This window comes from Leopardus geoffroyi, chromosome B1 (genome assembly GCF_018350155.1).
Source record: "Leopardus geoffroyi isolate Oge1 chromosome B1, O.geoffroyi_Oge1_pat1.0, whole genome shotgun sequence".
NCBI lineage: Eukaryota > Metazoa > Chordata > Mammalia > Carnivora > Felidae > Leopardus > Leopardus geoffroyi.
The window spans coordinates 144,288,968-144,309,731 of record NC_059327.1 but is presented as its reverse complement, the minus strand read 5'-3'; the positions used below and the strand labels follow the sequence as shown (position 1 = coordinate 144,309,731).

General features: G+C 35.6%; 1 protein-coding gene across 6 annotated transcripts in view; it reads right to left on the bottom strand.

The window, feature by feature from the left end:
- Positions 1 to 1,451: 1,451 nt before the first annotated feature.
- Positions 1,452 to 20,764, bottom strand: part of G3BP2 (G3BP stress granule assembly factor 2) — a 79,525-nt gene continuing 60,212 nt past the window's right edge. For 3 of the 6 annotated variants that reach the window (XM_045473727.1, XM_045473729.1, XM_045473728.1), the window contains exons 2-12: positions 18,793 to 18,911; positions 16,541 to 16,622; positions 15,304 to 15,477; positions 14,223 to 14,313; positions 13,200 to 13,302; positions 12,461 to 12,641; positions 11,385 to 11,483; positions 6,931 to 7,033; positions 5,602 to 5,730; positions 4,933 to 5,051; positions 1,452 to 4,459 (exon numbers count right to left, since the gene is read on the bottom strand). In XM_045473727.1, coding sequence (XP_045329683.1) covers positions 4,187 to 4,459; positions 4,933 to 5,051; positions 5,602 to 5,730; positions 6,931 to 7,033; positions 11,385 to 11,483; positions 12,461 to 12,641; positions 13,200 to 13,302; positions 14,223 to 14,313; positions 15,304 to 15,477; positions 16,541 to 16,622; positions 18,793 to 18,887 — 1,449 coding nt within the window. In that variant the 5' untranslated portion in view covers positions 18,888 to 18,911 and the 3' untranslated portion in view covers positions 1,452 to 4,186. The remainder of the gene's footprint in view (positions 4,460 to 4,932; positions 5,052 to 5,601; positions 5,731 to 6,930; positions 7,034 to 11,384; positions 11,484 to 12,460; positions 12,642 to 13,199; positions 13,303 to 14,222; positions 14,314 to 15,303; positions 15,478 to 16,540; positions 16,623 to 18,792; positions 18,912 to 20,764) is intronic. The other 3 variants (XM_045473730.1, XM_045473731.1, XM_045473732.1) reach the window with 1 other exon arrangement.

The following is a 20,764-nucleotide window of genomic DNA, read 5'->3' as shown; positions in this document are numbered from 1 at the left end:
GAAACAGGCTCCAGGCTCTGAGCCATCAGCCCAGAGCCCGACGCGGGGCTCGAACTCCCGGACCGCGAGATCGTGACCTGGCTGAAGTCGGACGCTTAACCGACTGCGCCACCCAGGCGCCCCTCCAGTAATTTTAAAATAATTTAGAACTCTGGCATCAAATTAACCAAGGGTCTACTACTAAATAATAGAAAGTCTTATGGAAGACAGAATAGAGAGAAAAAAAAAGGGTCTTCATTCTTCTACTTAAAATATAACGAGTCAGTTGTCCTAATTTAAAAGAAAAATATGAACATCCATCCACTAAGTTTTCTTTCACTTGCCACAGACTATATCATCGTATCATAACTGAAATGAAGCATCTTGTGTGGCTAAAATGTTCAAATAGTTTCTTCCAATAAATCTTCTGGACCAAATGATAATTTTTTGCCTGAAATGTGGCTGTTTTCAATACAGTGTGGCATATATTTTTATCCCTTCTAAAAAATGTTTTTCCCCAGCTATAAAGTTAGATAAGTTACTACATTATAATTAAAATTCATAAAATCTTAAGTCTTACTTCCTTGAGAGTACTGAAATAATGACTTCGCTCCAGTACAAACTTGTGAAGACTGACTGAAGGAATCTTCATAAACAGTATCAGGAAAAATTCATTTATAACCATCCCTTTAAACAAAAGAGAAGTCTCAAGTTCTAAAATTACATATGCATTAGGACCTCATTTTTCATTTGAAATGTATACTTGTAAATGTGACTAAAATAATTACTTTCCCTTTAATATTCTTCTAGAGCTTGACAAATTTGTTCCAATTTCTGACTTGGGTCTGTCCCTAACTTCAGATAACCTCAATCTTCCCATCCCTCTTTTCCTTTCCTTCTGAAATAGGAGGTAGCAATCCTTTGGAAAACTCAAGTTTTGGTTTTTCTTTATATAAATGTTTAGTAAGTAGTCTGCTTTAGATCATTCTCACCTTCACTGAATTTAACTTAAATTAATAATTTAATATTTTTAAAAAAAATTTTTTTTAATGTTTATTTATTTTTGAGACAGAGAGAGACAGAGCATGAATGGGGGAGGGTCAGAGAGAGAGGGAGACACAGAATCTGAAACAGGCTCCAGGCTCTGAGCTGTCAGCACAGAGCCCGACGCGGGGCTCGAACTCACGGACCGCGAGATCATGACCTGAGCTGAAGTCGGCTGCTTAACCGACTGAGCCACCCAGGCGCCCCTAATTTAATATTCTTTAATTGTACACCAGTTAGCTAAGAGAAATGGGACAGATCTCTAACCATGTTCAAGTCTTACACTGAAATGTTTTACTTTTTTACGCATCAAATTTCACAAACAAGCAGCAGTTGGTTTTACAACAATTCCTTGGCTGTTTGAAATGCAATAGGGAGAAAATACTTTGGAACACAAATCTACAGATTAAATTAGGGACATAGATAAATGCTGCAGACATCAGTAGTTTATTGTTTGTTTAGTCCAAACACATTCAAAATGGAAACTCAAAGAATACTTTTCCACCTGAAACAATTAAACTAGATTCTACTAGCATATAATGCTTAACACATTACAGCAATAAAGATGGTAATCCATTGTCTTCTATACCTACTAAAGCCAAGATGGTAAAGCCAATTTGGTTGCAATAGTGTCATAAGGATAGAATATTACCATCAAAAAAAAAAAACAAAAACAAAACAAAAACAAAAACAACAAAAATAAATCAAAAACAAAAACCAGCAAATAACAGTAATGGTCAATGAATATTTTTACTCTGGTTCACTGAAAAGGGGACAAAATGTTAAAAGTCCACAGTACTGCAGGTGAACAATCACCATGTAAACTTCTCCATGTGATGTTTTAATGTTTTTTTTTTTTTTTTTTCATGGTATGTAAAGACTGAAGCTGAATGGCTCTTTACTCTAATTTTCTATTACACTTAACATTTGTCATTGCTTTTGGTGCCAGAAAACAGTTTTCATGGGTGGCAGGGCAATATCCTAGATTGGAAATTACATACATATTTAAAAAGGGAAGGAAAAAGAAATAAAAGAATAGAGGGGAAATATGCTATAAAAAAAACCCAAAACACTGACAATAAACCACTTACTTAAAAGTAGTTTGAATAAAGGCTTCAAAACTCAAAAGTAATTTTCTGGTAAGAACTTCAAGTACTATACATCAGAAAGTGTAAAAGTGTTCAAACAGGAAAAAAATCTTTAAGCACCCCCCCAATGGAAACTATGAGAAATCTGTGTCCCCCAAATATATGCAATAGTGCAAGACTTTTCCCCAAACATGGAAGACCTCTTTCAAGGGGGAAAAAATGGAGAGATTTCACTTATATTGCCCAGTACATGAAAAACAAAATATGTGCATCATTTGCTAGTTTACTAAATAGCAAACAGTTCCATAATCCAGAACCAGTTTGCTACTATGTCAAGTGCATTTTTTGTTTGTTTTTACTAAGAATGGAGAAGTCTTCCATGCTAACAAGCAGCTTTAAGTGGTCACACTTAATTTACCTCACTCCTAGCCTGAAACATCAGGAACTGTAATGTACCAAATGCTCCAAGCATAAAATTGGATATCCTTTGCCATAACTTGCGGTTTACTGGAACTTGCTATAAAGACAGACAATAATCCAGCAGCTACAAACTTTGCTCACAGAATTGTTTAGAGATTCATGTAAAAATAAAAGATGTCGTCCCAGACTTAAATTCAGAGCCACTCGGGTGCTGACATCAGTTCAAGAATTGTGCAAAATGAATGACAGTTCCCTGCCCCCCAAATAGAAAATGCAAACACTTAGGAGCTGCTGTTCTCTTCTCTGAAAATTGCAGTATCCTCACTTCAGGTTTACTTGCCGTTTACGGAATCTGACTGCTTTTAAAATGTCATAAAAAATGTACATCAAATTGATTGACTTTTCCAAGCATCTCTCAAGTGATACGCTTCAACGTTCACATTCATGCTAAGAGAAAAGTCAACAAGAGACTTACTCAAATGACTGACTTCCTCCTTCCCTCTCTCTCCCAAACACACACAAGACTCCCTCCCACAGAGAACACAAAGTTGTTAACTGAAGAACAAGGTAAATAATATGCTAGTCAATTTTACTGATTTTAAAGATACTGCAATTTTTATACACTTCAATGATTTTTCAACATTTTGCAGCTGTTTGGCTTTGCAGCACAGCAATTCATACACTATACTGTACAAAATTACCAGCAAGACTGGAATGATGTATTAATAGAAGGCACCATCATGCTTATTACATTACCAGAGAACAAAAATACAGTAAAGACAATTTTCACTGTACACAGCTTAAAGAAAGGAGAAAGGGGAGGAGGAGGAGTGTGTTCAGCAGCCAGCCATCCCTGTACTGAAGAGGGGCAGGTAGAAAAATCTTAGATATGGAGCTACTAAATCTGGTCTAATATTCAAGACCATAGCATTTAAAGTTCTGATTTCTGTTATTTAGTTCATAACTAAATGATTTCCTTCTGGAATATACTTGTAGTCTTGTTAAGGTTTATGTGTACACACGCTGGTCACAGCAAGCAGATAAAATGCCCTCATCATTTCACAAGCTATTCTCTACTGGAAAAAGAGATGAAAGGTTTTTTCCCCTGTTGCCTCCTGTTGCAGATGTCAATGTTAATGAGTTCAGAGTACCCATTAGTGCATTTTGATGAGTGCATAACAAGTTTCTGTTGGGTTGTATTTTTTGGGGGGAGCCAAGAAAAAAGGCAAGATTCTCCAATTGCACAAATTGCACTATTTGTGTTTCCAACATTAACAGGCAGAAACAGTAACACTTAAACAAAATGTGCAGCAGAGGATTGTTGTTTTTTTTTTTTTTTTTTTTTTTGACTCAAAGGACCTGAATTCAGTTGGGCATGTCCTTATAAGTTCATTTTGTTGTAGATAGTTTAAGATACGGTCATTTCTCAGTCCTTAATTCTCCAAGTCTAGATTTATAAATTAACAATGTGAATCCTGTTGTGAAATTGGGGAAATAATGTCCACCTCAATTTAACTGATAACCAAAAGATGCTTTTCACATCAAAGAAATGATCAAAAAGGCTGTGTCACATTCCAAAGCCAAAAAAAAAATTAACAAGAATGCAAACACGATGAATAATGTACCACTGCCAAGACTTTGCCAACAGTGGAGCTTCAGCGACGCTGTCCTGTGAAGCGGCCTTCCATTTGCCCAGTTCCTCTTCCAGAGCCAAGTTTCTGTGCCATGCCACCTCTTGGAGGAGGTCCTCTTCCATCCCGGTCACGCATCATTCCACCGCCCACTATTCCACGTGGACCGCCAGGACCTCGATCGTTGCGCCTAATATCCCTGCGATCATCGCCACCACCTCTGGTTTCTCGCTCTCTTGCAGCTCTTGTTTTTTTCTCTTCCACATTTAAACGTACTTCCCCTCGAAACATAATTGGCTTTAAAAGGAGAGAAAATCATTTACATGGGCAGGTTAGACAACAATACAAATGTATTCCCTTACTTACAGAAGTAAAAAAACCTAGGGACACCTGGGTGGTCCAGTCGGTTAAGCCTCTGACTTTTGATCCTGGATCAGGTCATGATCTCACTATCCAGGAGTTCGAGCACTGCGCTGATAGCGCTGAGCCTGCTTGGGATTCTCTGTCTCCCTCACTCTTTGCCCCTCCCCTGCTCACACGCATATGCACTCTCTCTCAAAATAAACTTCAAAAAATAAATTAAATGATCCACATCTCAGACTTTAAAGCCACTAACAAACCTTTTATTCTTTACATTAATACCATTTCTAATAAACTACTTTTAGCTTTACCATTAAGAAAAAATGTTCTATGGTTTTAAAATGCACCAAGTTAATGTTACATACAATAGGAATAATAAAGTTTTGAACTATGTACGTCCTTTCACTTACTTTTGCAATTAAGATTCTCTGAACTGGTTCAGAGTCATCAAAAACCACAAAACCAAAGTTTGGAAGCTTTCCCCCAACACCCTTGGTATTGATGCGAAGTTCCACAACGTTTCCAAAACCTGTGAAAATATATATTACACCAAGGGGATTAAACATTTTAATAGAATACTTTGTAGCTTTAAGTGTTGAGGAGAAATAACCTTAATCTACTTGAACCATTTCAAATAAGGTGCAAGCTGCTACACCCAGTGACAACTAAAGTACATTCACTCATACACATAAAGATGCTAACAACTAGTCTGACCGCTTGTTACATTACCCTTCTGAATTGGTCCTTTCAAAAGGAAAGTTACCTGCATAGCTTCACAAAGACAAGGACATTTTCTATTTCTGACTTATATTTGCCAAAAGAACCCTATCCCCAAATTTAAGAGCTGAATCAGCTCTTTCTTCTAACCTCTATCACTAGGCCAGTCAACACTCAGTAGTCACAGGGAAACATCTAATATAACCTTCTACTCACTTCTGATCAATTAAAGTGATTGGTACCTAGAGATACACACAGTATATAGAGAGATAACAAATTTTTTTTTTAAAGTTCTAATTATATTATGAAAAAAGCTCTATTCCCCCTGCTCAATTTTACAATAAAGCAAATAAACTACTCACTCATGAAGAACTCTTTCAGTTCATTTTCATCAATATCATGTGGCAAGTTACCAACAAAAAGTTGATGACTGTCTGGATAGCGAATTATTCTACGGTTGTCAGATTCATTCTGTTCAATATCTCCTCTGCCTGAGAAAAGGAATAGGACAGACATTAAAGTTTATAATATACAACAACCAGTTCAAAGCAATGAATGTATAAAAGATATTCCTGTTTTAGTTTAATAAGATAGTGAGCTCCTTGAACAGAGGTGGAAGTGCCTATTATTAGTAGGTTAGTTAGAAAACAACATGACACTAAGTATAAAGTGAGGGTATTGACTAGATTGCTAAAATTCCTTCTTCTAGATCTACTGGTCTGATTATATGAAAGTCCAACATTAGTACAAGTATTCCTCCTTAACCAAATTCTTGCCATCATCCAAGAACCAAAGTTCAGAGAGTGAGATGTATTTGTTCTAAGTATTTGTTTAGCATTTTGAAATTTACAAATTAATCTTTGGTTGTATGAAATTATAGCCAAATCAGTAAATTTAATACTAACAATATCTCATTTAAATAGGTTATATACATTTTAACGTGCTCAAATTTATACAAAAAATTTTTATTTGATCCTCTCAATAACACAAAACACAATGAGGCATATAAGAAAGGCATCACACAAGAAAAATTTGTGTAGTAACTAAATGGCATAAGAGAAGCTCATAATTTAAGGCTCTCACCCAAGATCATAAGCTCAAGCAATAGCAAAACTAGGACAAACCCCAGTTCCCATGACTTCTGGTTTATTAACGGATCACTTTATTTTACTTTTGTGGGAAAAATTACATAGGCTATTGACGGATACGATCTCCCACCTCCTCCCAAAAGCAATCTAAACATACTTAAAGAATTCAAATAGAGGTGCTACGTATATTAGCTAACAATGGAAACAAGTCAAAAATCATGGCAACTTACTTAATACCTAAGACAATCAAAATAAGAAGAATCGGGGTGTGCTTATTGTTTATCTGTGAAGAGATAAGAGTGCTAAGTAAGAGAGTAGGTTATTGGCAGCTCGGTTTTGAATTCTTAGAACCAGTGACAATAACCAAATAAAATCTGTCTCAAAATTTTTACACTTTCAAAATACATGTCTCCATCACATGTCAACTACTCCTCCCCTGAAAGTCAGTTGTTCTACCCCAGCCTGTACCTTTAGCAAGTTAAATCTTTTGAGAAATTTGGTATTAAAAGGAAATGCATATAAAACACATTATAGTTCTTTAAGTTCAGTCTTTTCCAACTTTCCAACTGCTAAATGCTGAAGGCCACAGAGGGGCTGACTCACCTGGTCTTGGTCCTCTAGGAGGGAAACCGGGTCGTTCTCGAGGTCGTTGTTCACGCACCCGAGGTGGCTGAGACTGAACTTCCGGTTTAGCTTCAACTCTTGGCTAAAATACAAGGAAAAAAATACATTATAAATAAACTCATTCCACAGGGGATAAAACAACTAAAGCAACTACCAGCAAGTCATCAGCAGACATAATGGTCATTTTAAGCTCAGAATAGTTTTAACACAGTGTCCTATGTATGTGAGGAATAAGTTTTTACAAAGATATTCTGTACCAATCTAGGACTGTAGGGTAGGTTTGTTTTCCCATTCAAGGATACAGAACTCAAAATAAGCTGCTTTTACAACCACGTTTTTTTTCAATAACTTTACATCCACATTGAGACAGCATTAAAGGTACTGCTACAAAAATCACAAAAATGCAAGATGAGCCACTCCATGTAAATGCATATGCAAAATAAAAAATCAACTTTATTCTAGACAAAATTATGACACACACTTTCTAATTATCTAGTTTGCTGCCCCTCAAATGTTACCAGTGCTTAGCCAATGTTCTAAACTCCACCCACAAACCTTAAAAGTATTTAGACAGTTCAAATTATACAGTTTAGCTTATTCTAAGCAACTAAAAATACTACCTGTAAGTTAAAATTAAATAAACAAGACAGAAACATGTGTAAAGCACCTCAGAATCAAGGAGTCCTTCAGCACCCTACTGTTCTTCCATATAGGAAAGGAATGCAAGACCCCAACAATTTTCTTTAACTGCACCCGTGGGAGGGGAGGCTCAGGCAGGGAGTAACAGAACTTTTTAAGATGCCTTCCAAAAATTTCTGCCAACTGCCAAAAATTACACACATATAATTAAGATAACTATTTTAAAACAAAGGAACATCTGCTATTACCTTTTCCTTAATACAGTGGCATTTTCAGTATTCCCAAACTCTTCAGGCCATCCACTGCCCAAATATTTATGGTCCAAGGAAGAGATAAAACATATGCACCTTCAAAGAGTGCTGAAAACACTCAGCAGGATATGAAGAAAATGTCCTCCAAGTCAGAAAACTAGTGATTTCAGTCATGTCTTTATGACTGATCATCTCTGAGGACCCCAGTCCAGCCAGTGTCTCAAATTCTTTCATCACTTATATAACTGATTATTATTATAACTTGCAAGGTCAAATTCTAATACAGAAAGTTATAAAGAGTTACGCTTCTTTCAAAAGTGACGATTTACTGTAAATGACTTCACCCTCTGTAATCAAAAGGTACAACAGTAGTTTTTAACAGATGTGTGTATCTCTTCCCAAACTTTTTTTCCATGAAGGTTTCCCATTTCCCTCAACATGAGTTGCTCTCCCCAGGGCACCTAGGTGGTTAAGCATCTGACTTGATTTTGGCTCAGGTCATAGCATGGTTTGTGAGTTCAAACCCCATGCTGGGCTCTGTGCTGCTTGAGAATTATCTGTCTCCCTCTCTCTCTGCCCTTCCCAGGCTTGTACTCCCTTTCTCAAAAATAATAACATTAATTATAAAAAAAAAAAAAAAAAAAAAAAAAGATGAAGTTGCTTCCCATGTTCTAGGATTTTGCTATTTTAAAAATAATTTCAACTCTCTTCAGTTTTTTCAATTATTTACATGTATTTATTCCTATAAGGACCGTATCCTAATTCATTTCTACATCACCCAAAACCAAGCACAGTGATGTTAGGCACAGATGTTCAATAACTACTGGTTCATTTAGAATTAAATTACATTTTTAATTTTTCAGCATGTAGGAGAATGTTCTATGTCTGAAAAGGGGACCTATGTTATAGCCCTGAAACCACTGTGATCTGTATTTGCAGTTTAACACTATATGGTAATTTGACCCAAAATGTGATGCCTGAAAAAGGCAGTTATGTAAAGTTTCACTAAAGGGGGCCTAAAAGTGCCAACAATTAAAGAACAGACAAACTCGAACAAAGTTTGATGAAGCTAGTATCCTTGGGAAATTAATAAAAATAGCAAATGTACCTTTCAATTTAAAATTCTCAGACAAACCTGACTCACTGAATGCAAATGCTATCAAAGAACTTAAGAGGTGCCCTCACTGACCTGATTTACATTCTTTTCCAAATTAATTACCAAAAACAAAAATAACTACACATACCAAAATAGACAAGTTCTTCATTATCCTTTAAGGATTTAAAATTAAAAACAAATTTAAATAATTTACAACATCTTTTCAATAATTCATAGTGACTCAGCAACGTGTCAGTAGATATTTGATGATGCCAGTGTGAAAAAATATGTAGACCAGTATTCCTTTCAACAATTCGTATGTCAACTAAGCCAGCTGTGAATTCGTAATTATTCAGGCTCAATTTCATGATTAAAACGATTTACTCTGAATGAGATAAAATGGCTAACATACCACATACTATACGTTAGAGCCTTAAAATTAATTCCATATAACCAGAATGTGTGCTCAAGTGACAAATCTCACAAATGAAAGTCAAACAGAATATGAAATAAAAATGGAACCATCAAATCGACAACAGCAGGTAAAACCACTACTAAGTCCTTCAACTGAACATAAGCTAGTTAGATAAAGTTAGATAAACTAGTGAATTTCTAGACAAAGCCTTTTTACCATGAAATTAACTTACCTACTTCTAAATTAATTCCTACCAATACCCTAAAATTAGATTTAATTCTTTTTATTAAACTGTGCTAAAAGTGATAAGGAAATGGATACTACACCAAAGTAATAAAATAAAATTGAAGGATTTATTAAATCTAGTGGAAAAATCATGAATCCATTCTAAATATAGCCTAAAAAGAGCAGAAAATTATTTTAAATAGAAGTTTAAATTGTACCTGTTTAAAAATGTGTTAATAAGGGGATAGGTTGGAAAATACCATCTAGTCTCCTACAACTAAAAAAAAAAAATTTTTTTCCCCCTGGCCAAAAAGCTAGGATCTCATGTAATGTAATTCAGACATGCCTTAAATACAGTACTCTTCTTTGATGAAAATGGAGATACATTCCCCTCCAATGGGCTAAAGAAACCTATAGGTTTACATGAGTCACAAAGGGACTCTGGTGTCCAACTACATAAATTCAAAGTCCAGCCCTATGCTATTTATACAGCTGTCTGACCTTAGGCTGAGGTACTCTAGGCCTCAATTTACTCATCTGTGAAACAGGAATAGTAACAGTAAGCACCCTTACAGGGTGACTGAGGATTAGATGAGAATGAATATAAAGTGCTTTGCACAATGCCTGGCACAAACTGAAGACATAATAAGCATTAGCTATTTTATTTCTTAACTGGAAGTTTAAAATAAATGTAGCCAACACTCAGAAGATGAAGTAACTATCCAAAGGATTTCAAATGCAAATCTGATAAGAAATCAAGAACTTCAAAAGAAAATTCAGAAGTCACTCATCAGGTCTTCAGATGGGTTGAAAAGCACAACCAACACCTGACAAATTAGTTTTCTTCAGTAAGACACAATTCTGGTTTGTAATCTGCCATTATCCAACATTTCTGAATATGTTAACTGGAAGAAAAAAAAAAAACAGGTACCTTGAAGCCATGTGCTCTATTATGTAGCTGACTGTGTACCAACACCATAAAGGCTGTCTTAGGATTACTAGCTACTTTTTTCAAACCTCAAAGTTTCACTGTTTACAGCAAATAAGAGGTTAATGTACACTAACCATTTAAAATGTAATTTTCTAGTGGAATGAAGTCTGACGCAAAATGTAGGAAAAAGAATAGAATACCCATTATCTGTACTACAGAATTAACTAAATTCTAATTTAGTTTAAACTATAGCTAAAACACACCAGGTAGCCAGTGTCTTATTTTCAGTGTTCTGAAAGCTCTGAAATGGGTAAGATGACAAACAGATGAAAAGCAGAATACTGGAATGATCAGTTAAGTGAACACTACAGTCATAAGTTGGTACAGGCTTCAATTAAATGGAGTGAACCACTTACAGACTGAGAGTTTAGGCAACGTAGTTTTTAAAGTTTTCTATTTTTTTAAAACAGTGATTTTTTTTATAATGCCATACTACTTTGTGCCTTTCCAGATTTCTTCCCTAAAACATTTTCACTAAATAAGATTTAAAACTTTAAAAGGAACATTTTTGTTATTTTAAGAAGCCTTTTAAATGACTCTATCTATCTATCTATCTATCTATCTATCTATCTATCTATCTATCTATATTGGTAAAACCAACTTAGTGTGTATTTCACACCCAAACCCCAAATACTACCTATGCAGATGATGAATGGAGATTTGGCATTTATTTAAAGTGGGTGCACTGACATTTAATACAGTATTTTTGTATATTTAATCCATAATTTCTGATCGACTCATTTAAAGAAGTATAAAAGAGATAAGCAATTGGCAATGTAACAAGGATACAATCCAATGTGTTCACAGATCGGTTACCTGTGAGACTGGTGCTTTAACATGGGGTGGAATTCCAGAGGAAGAAACAGTACCACTAGGAGGCAGGTTTTTACTGGTCACTGAAGCCCAGGAGAAAGCCTGCAGGAAATGCAACAAACCTAGACTACTAATCATGGAAAACCACCAACATTCCTATAGGGAAACTTCCAAATATATACTTTCTTTTCATTTCTAAACTATTGTTCTATATTGGAGGACTCCTCAAAAGAAAGGCACACACACACATGCCAGTCTATGTGCCAGCTTTCAAAATCTCATTATGCAAGTTATCTGTTTTGTCTGAACTACTACATAAATCCACAAGCACGTTCCTATATGCTCTAAGGAGATGAGCAATGGCAAACAAAACCACTAACTACACATACTAGAAAAATAAGAACCTAATAGAACCAATTCCTTCCCCTTTTGGGGGAAGATAAGGTGTGATGGTGTTGAGGGGAAGGATAGGAAAGAAGAGAGTACTCACTGGAAACTTTAACAGACATTCACAAATTGAACAAGGAATCTCCTCCTCTCACTACACCCAAATATACTTTAAACCTTCTACTTTACAGAAAGATAAAAGATGTTTTAGGTAGGCTTAAATGATACACTACGGGTGTCACTCATCTTTCCAAGATCATTTAATTGGTGGTGTAAGGAAATTGCTCCCGTTTAAACCGGAAATAACAGGTACCTCTTCTTTTAATAGGCCAACTTGTTTAAGTTGGGAAATTGCATGACTCCAGTTGCATTCGTGCATAGAGGATTTCTACAGAATGAAGAGCAACTCTCAGTTATATACATGGACTCAAATAATCTCATGTAAGAGACTAAACACTGCACACAGACAAGGATTAATTGTAAGTTTCGCTCTTAGGGATATTTTGAGGGGGGGTGGAATACAAAGAAATTTCCTCAGGATTACAAAAAACCCCACAGCTTTCATATACATAAAAAAAGCATGGTTTACTATATTAAACAATTTAACATAATAGAACAAAGGTCATGCTTCATTAATGTCACCAAATATAAAAGTGTGATGTCACAGGCCTAAAGAGCTTCTTTGATCTAACCTTTGGTGGTTCCTGTGGCAGAGAAACAGGTTCAGCAGGAGGAGGAGAAGTAGACTTCTCCTCTAATTCTTCTAAGTTCTTCTCCTCCACTTGTGGCTTTAGTTCTTCAGTCTTTGTTTCCGATTCTGGCTCAGGTTCAGGTTCATGAGAGGACTCTTCCAAAGGTTCCTCTATGCCATTACTATAATCAAATAGTTTATTCATTTTTCAGTATGAAGGAAACAATCAGTTTAAAATAAGATGTAGTATTTCTCTAATCTAATGTGCATAACTAGTAATAGACTGTTTTGAAGCAAAAATCCAGTAAGAACTAGAAGGTGGAAGGGAAGGCAGAAGAGAATGACAGTCTTGCACAGCATTTCTTTGATCCCGCTATTTTCAAATGGGAATAATTACTAAAAATGTTTACTTCAATACTAACTATAAATAAACCCCATATTTATAAAAATAAAATGCTCTCTGTGTTGTCCCAAGTATTCTACATCATCAGTAAGTAATCACTGCTTTGGCAAAACCATGTTCAATTTTCTATATAAATAAAACAACTTTTTCCAAACTTCTTGCATATGTATATACTATATACTATATATATATATATATATATATATGGTACTAAAATCCTGGCTTGACAGGTAGCTTTATCAACAATTTACTTCTAACAGTTAAGTCTAGAACAAAAACCACATTACAACTACATCATAACTTAGACCAAATTTGGCCATGCAAACACTATTCTTACGCCACAGGATGAGCTTCATAGTAACCACTATCAGCATTTTCTTGCACAGGTTCTGGGGATGGTTGCCTTTCTTCTTGTTCCTCTTCTACCTCATCTTCTGATTCTGACAATATATAATACACATCTCTTTTTTAAGAGGCTCAACAAACAATTTTATATACATATTTTTAGTGTTTAAGGAAGTGATACAACGGTTTCAAAAATTGGCCTATTCCTTACTAAGGCATTCAATTGCAGAATTCCCTGTTCTCTTAAAAACCGAAGAGCAAGCAAGATGAAATTTGGTATACATTCTATTTTAAAGAAAGATCTAGGGGCAGGCACCTGGGTGGCTCAATCAGTTAAGTGTCTGACTCTTGATTTCAGCTCAGGTCCTGATCTCACGGCTTCTGAGATCTAGCTCCGCATTGGGCTCTGCGATGACAGTGTGAAGCCTACTTGGGATTCTCTCTCTCCCTCTCTCTCTGCCCCCCCCCCCACCCCATGCTCACTCTCTCTCTCAAAATAAATAAACATTAAAAAAATAAAATTAATTTTAAAAGATTAGTAAGAAAATGAAAGGTAGAAATAAATGACATTTAAGCCTTAACTGTTTGTTTCCTTTGTCACAGCTAATCAATAGTACAATAATAAGAAAAGGAAACAAACCGATACATATAAATGAAGGATCAAAAAAAGAATCGGGATAGCCAAAAAACTGACAGCCAACAAAGACACACTAAGTGTAAAAAAGCAACCTTTGAACCATCGTAACTGCATTTTTATAAAAAAAAGTATTGCTAAGGATAGGATCCAGCAAAATTCTGTAACAGGCACCAAACTCTTGTTTGTAGAGAATAAGACTGAAATTTTTTTCACTTTCTATGTCTCATTTTTATATAATGAACATCTATTTCTTTTTAACAAAAAGGAGAAAGGGGGGTTTTGACTCAGTTACAATAGAGGCAAACTTCTGTAAGTTCTGCACTTTTCATGTCCTTAAAGAGCACTGATAGAATCTTTCTATCTTGAAAGTAACCTCACCTTCATCGAGCTCTGGTTCAGAATCACCAAATACTTCATCTTCATAACGAAACATATCATTGTGAACATAAAACTTATTTGGAACAGATCCCTACAGGAAAACAAAATTCAAATATTCCATTAAATACCAATATATTTGGCACTGCATAAAAAGAACAAATTGCAGGGGCGCCTGGGTGGCTCAGTCAGTTAAGCGTCTGACTTCAGCTCAGGTCACGATCTCACAGTTCGTGAGTTCGAGCCCCGCATCAGGCTGTGTGCTGACAGCTCAGAGCCTGGAGCCTGCTTCCGATTCTGTGTCTCCCTCTCTCTCTGCCCCCTGCCCTGCTCACACTCTGTCTCTGTCTCTCAAAAAGTGAATAAACATTAAAAAAAAAATTAAATAAAAATTACGTGGCATATGCATTATCTATTTTAACACTACATAATTTTAAAAAAACTATAGAAATATAATATAGACTCAATGTGATTTTCCAAAATTGAACATGCTGTATTATTTGTATTATGTATATAATCTTAGTAATCTATTTATACATTTGTGTCAGCATGACTTTTACTTCTAAATAGGCAAAGTGAAAACAATAAAAAAATAAATAGCAAAGTGTATACACACCCACAAAGCTCAAATTATAGCTAACCCTAAACAACACAAGTTTGAACTGCACTCCAACTTACACATGACTTTTTGATAAACACAGTAATGTACTGTAAATGTATTTTCTCTCATGTAATACCAGTTTCTTTTCTCTAGCGTACTTTATTATACGACTACAGTATAGAATACATATAACATACAAAATATATGTTAATCAACTGTTTATACTATCAGTAAGGCTTCTGGTCAATGACAGGCTATTAGTAGAGTTTTTGAAAAGTCAAAAGTTATGTGTCGATTTTCAGCTGCATGAAAGGTTGGTGCCCCTAACCCTGACATAGCCCATGTTTATCAATGGGTCCAATACCAAGCTCTCCAATTTAGCTACATGCTTATCTAAATCTGTAAGAAGAAACTCGGAACACTTCAAGCAACTAATAACAATCAAAATCATACAAATGAAAATTAAGTGAAATGAAAACTCACTTCAGGAGCCAGAACAAAGGTCTGCATAAACTTCCGCTCTGGCTGTCCACTGTTAGATAGCAAACCCATGACCTGGACAACTACTCCATCGCTCAAAGTTGCATGAGCATCCACATGACGAATTTTAGTATGACATTCACTGAAGTTCAGAGATAATACTTTGTGGTGTATATCCTTTAATAGGAGAAAAGACATACAAACTCTTATGATACTGCATTACCTAATACGACAGACTTTCACTGATTTCCTCACAACTCTAGAATATTAACTACTTAATCTTTCTGCCTCATACTTAATACTGCAGACATTCACTGATTTCCTCAGAACTCTAGAATATTAAGTACTTAATCCTTCTGCCTCATTTGAATCCATTCCACCATGACACGCATTACTGCCAGACTGATGCTCCTAAACCACCATTTTCAACATGTCACAGCTCTCTAGAAGAGATCCTTATGGCTGCCTATTAAGCAGTATTAAAAATTTTATATAGCTGTCTCCCACTGTTCTGTATTAAGTCTTTAGTCATGCACACAAACTATGTTAACTATTCCTTGACTTCAAAACTGGTTTTACTTTACTGTGTGTTTTCTGGTGCCATTTCTTCTACTTTCAATTTCCTGTTGTCTGGTAAGGCCAAATTCTGTATGTAATTCAGAGTCTAGCTAAAGTCCCACATCATCTACAAGGTCATAAGGTACATTTGGTTCTGTGCATCCCTGTAATAGAAGGCTTAGCCCATATTTTTATAAACTTAATACATTGTTCTCAACTGTTTCATGTATAAAATACATCAAGGATAGGGGCGCCTGGGTGGCGCAGTCGGTTAGGCGTCCGACTTCAGCCAGGTCACGATCTCGCGGTCCGTGAGTTCGAGCCCCGCGTCGGGCTCTGGGCTGATGGCTCAGAGCCTGGAGCCTGTTTCCGATTCTGTGTCTCCCTCTCTCTCTGCCCCTCCCCCGTTCATGCTCTGTCTCTCTCTGTCCCAAAAATGAATAAACGTTGAAAAAAAAAAATTAAAAAAAAAAAAAATACATCAAGGATAGATAATAACCTATCTTCTCCTTGGTACCCAACCCAGTGTACTATCTTGTTTCAAACAAAATGGATATTTATAAGAACTGAAAGCACATTTAAAAACTATTGTAACATAAATTCTAGTTACAACTAATGATCACTTTCAAGAAGAAATCCATGGGCACAAAAAACCTAAAATGTGTATGAAATTGATACTTACATTTTGGCCATAAACAGCTTCCTGGGGCTTTCCACTAGCATCTACTCCACCATGAACATAGGAAGAATTCCTTCCATAAAACCTGTAAGGCCAGTGATAATTGATTAGCATTCAAATCTAAGAGGCAGCAAAGTTCTGGTATAAAAGAGACATAGCTTGTATGTCTGGCTCCATCCCTCATTAGTTGTATAATCTTGATGAAGTTACTTACGGTTCTTAAGTTCAGTTTCCTTGGTCATCAAAAACAACAGTAACTACTCCATAAGGCTGTTGTAAGGATTAAGTGATTAATGACAGAATTTTTAGTGTTCCTGGCACTCTGAATATACATGCAATCATTTGCTATTCTCATCTAATTCCTATCCAATCTTCTTAAATGAAAGAATGAGATATTCAAAATACATTCTAAATACTGATGCTGTAGTAAGTAACTGACCCAGTTTTCCCTTCAAATACAGTAACTCAGTTATCTAGATTTGTTTGGGAATCAGATGCTGTTTAACATTCTACTCAAAGTTCCAAATGATTACTAATTCCAAAGGCTTAGATTAAAACAGTTTAGTTAGATTTATAATAATTCAAACAATTCAGAGACCAAATAAGAAAATTTACATTTCATTATCTATTATATCATTAATATTTTATACTGCTCTTAAGTACGATAAACTAGTGTTTCTACGGCATTACCTAAAGCAATTAGAATCTCCTTGTAAATTAAGATTATCAAACACACAATGTTAATTCTTTCATAAAGAGAACTCAGCTCCTATTGTTAATGAAACATGTAAGACTTCCTCTATGCCAAACAAAGTTCTCTGATTGCCCTCACAACCTCATGAAATAAGCGCTCTTTTGTAAATGAGCAAACTGAGGTTCACAAGAGGTTAAATTAACTCTCCGAAGACTACACAAGTGGGGTAGTAGCTAAGACATGAAATGAACCCAGACAGTCCCAGTCCCGCTCTATAGTCTATGCTTTTATCTACTATCTGTATTTTTAAGTTTACACTATTTTCTTGCAAACATGTAACTTCTGGCAAACTTTCTTGCAAACACGTGAACTTCTATCATTTTTCTGGAGCACAATTTGGCTGTAGAGTGTATGTAAGAAATGTCTTAGAAATGATCATACCTTTGATTTAACAATTCTATGTGTAGGAACTTATCTTAGTAACTAGAAAGGTGCACAAAGATGCACGTGTAAGGATACTCACCAAAGTCTGTTAAAAAGTAAAAAATTATAAACACTTTTATTTGAAATGATAGAGAGCCTTAATGTCGCTACAAAAAAAGTTCCCTGTTTAATATCTATGTTATATAAACACTAAATTTCAGACAAGGAAATGCCCTATTAAATCCATTCTCCCCTCCCCACTCTAAACTCCTTTATACACACTGTCAACAAAAATGTGTTTTATTTCTATAATTAGAAAAATGTACAGGTATTTATTTTTGGATTTTTTTTTTTGAGGAAGGACATTAGTTATAGAAACAGGTCTTGAATAATGCAAGGCATATTTCAAAATCTAACTTTAGAATGTCCTTAGAAGAGGACCTAGCTAAAAGAATCCAAGTCCTTTTAATAGCTTTTCCCACATGAAGTGGCAATGATTTATCCTTTAACTCATGTGGCTGGTACAACAAATACTTGCAAAGCCTAATCCACCTGCTAAAATACACAGGAAGAACAAAAATTATAAATACTACTTACAATATAAATCAATTTCATTTCAAATTCTAGAAAAATTCTAGAAAAAATAAGCTTACAGATGTCCAACTCTTGCCAAAATAGTAAACAAGGCTACTGTTGTTGTTTTACCAAGAACAGTATTTTGCAGATCAGAAGAAATTTTCACCACTTAAATGATTCATTTTCTAACACTGCTATAAGAAACTTAAAAAGACAACTTACATCCATAATTTCAAACTGCAGATTAGAATCCATCAGTTGGTCAAGCCCAAGAAAAACACTCCACATTATACACATGTACATTTTATACAAATTATATAAATGTTGTATTTTATACAAAATACTCAAGAATATAATTGTGTATGTGTGTATGATGTGAAGCATTTTTCTTACTGCAGATTTCATTTTTAAAAAAATCGGTTTTAGCCATCAGGCAGTTGAAATATTGGATATGGTTTGCAAAGAAACAATCAGAACATGAGACAGGAAAGATGAAATATATGTAGTTCTACTCAAGAAAATAATCTAAATAAAAATACCAAATAATCCATTCAGAATTTACCTGTGTAAATATTCTGGAGCTTTATTCAGCAAAGTATAATATTGCCTCACAAACTCCCGCCCTACAAGCAGCGGACTGGGCTTCTCCATAACCATTTCTTTGCTGCACAATGTCAAATGCTAAGGGAGCAAACACAAAAATGATTAACTATTAAAAAGTCATGTTCATAAACTTTCAGGAAGGAAATTTTCTTAGCCATACAAATAGGAATAAAGAAAATTAATGCATTTGTTTAAAAGCAATTTATAACAACAAAATCATAACTTCCCAACAACTACTGGTAAATTCCAACATTCACAGTTCCTTCATCTCTATTCCTCCAGGGAGGGTGGGGGTGGGGAGTGTCACACAGTTCTTTCTCTTATTCCCAAGAAAGTACTATGCTGCCTCACACAATGAACACCATAACCAAGTCTTTCTGTCCACCACAGTACCTTTCTCCTTTTGGGGACTATAATCTATGTCCTTGGATTCCAATGGTTTATTTTTAAAAATCAGACAAAGGCATCAGTTAGGACCAGGAGATTACACTTATCATGGGAAACTATAGACTTGTATCTTCTTTGTATTCTCTCTCCTTGGAATTATTTCACTGCCTTCAAAATGATAATGATTGCCATAAAAAATAAGCAATAACCTGGGGCACCTGGGTGGCTCAGTCGGTTGGGCTGTCCAACTTTGGCTCAGGTCATGATCTCACAATTCGGGAGTTTGAACCCCAGATCGGGCCTCCTACTGTCAGCCTGTCAGTGCAGAGCCCACTTTGGATCCTCTGTCCTGCCCCTCCCCCACCCCTATCCCACTAATGCTCTCCCAAAAATAAATAAATATATTTAAATTTTTTTTTCAAAAATCAGCAGACAATAATATGTTTTACATTTGGCCTATGTCCAGTTATTTCTTTCCATTAACTAAGTAAGCATTTACTACATTGCCAGGTGCTATTAATAAAGGGGATACCTGATGAACAAGATTAAGATAGGGCTAAAGAAGTTTATAATCTATCCAAAAACCAAATAATCCAGTGAAGAAACGGGAAAAAGACATGAATAGACACTTCTCCGAGAAAGACATCCAGATGGCCAACCGAAACAGAGAAAAATGCTCAACATCACTCATCACCAGGGAAATACAAGCCAAAACCACAATGAGATACCACCTCACACCCCTCAGAACAGCTAACATTAACAACTCAGGCAACAACAGATGTTGGTGAGGATTTGGAGAAAGAGGGTCTCTTTTGCATTGCTGGTGGGAATGCAAACTGGTGCAGCCACTCTGGAAGACAGTATGGAGGTTCCTCCAAAAATTAAAAAATAGAACTACCCCACGACCCAGCAACTGCACTACTAGGAATTTATCCATGGGATACAGGTGTGCTGTTTTGAAGGGGCACATGCACCCCAATGTTTACAGCAGCACTATCAACAATAGCCTAAGTATGGAAAGAGCCCAAATGTCCACCGATGGATGAATGGATAAAGATGTGGTGTATATATATACAATGGAGAATTACGTGGCAATCAAAAAGAATGAAATCTTGCCATTTGGAACTATGTGGATAGAACTAGAGGGTATTATGCTAAGCCAAATAAGTCAGAGAAAGACAAATATCATATGACTTCTCTCATATGAGGACTTTAAGACACAGAACAGATTAACATAAGGGAAGGGAAGCAAAAATAATATAAGAACAGGGAAGGGGACAAAACATACGAGACTCTTAAATATGGAGAACGAACAGAGGGTTGCTGGAGGGGGGATGGGCTAAATGGGTAAGGGGCACTAAGGAATCTACTCCTGAAATCACTGTTGCACTATATGCTAATTTGGATGTAAATTAAAAAAAATAAATAAAAATTTTAAAAATGAAAAAAAAAGTTTACAATCTGGTGAAATTTATGAAACAAAACAAAGAAGCAAAGGGAAAAAAATACGAGAGACAAATCAAGAAACAGACTCTTGGGAGTGC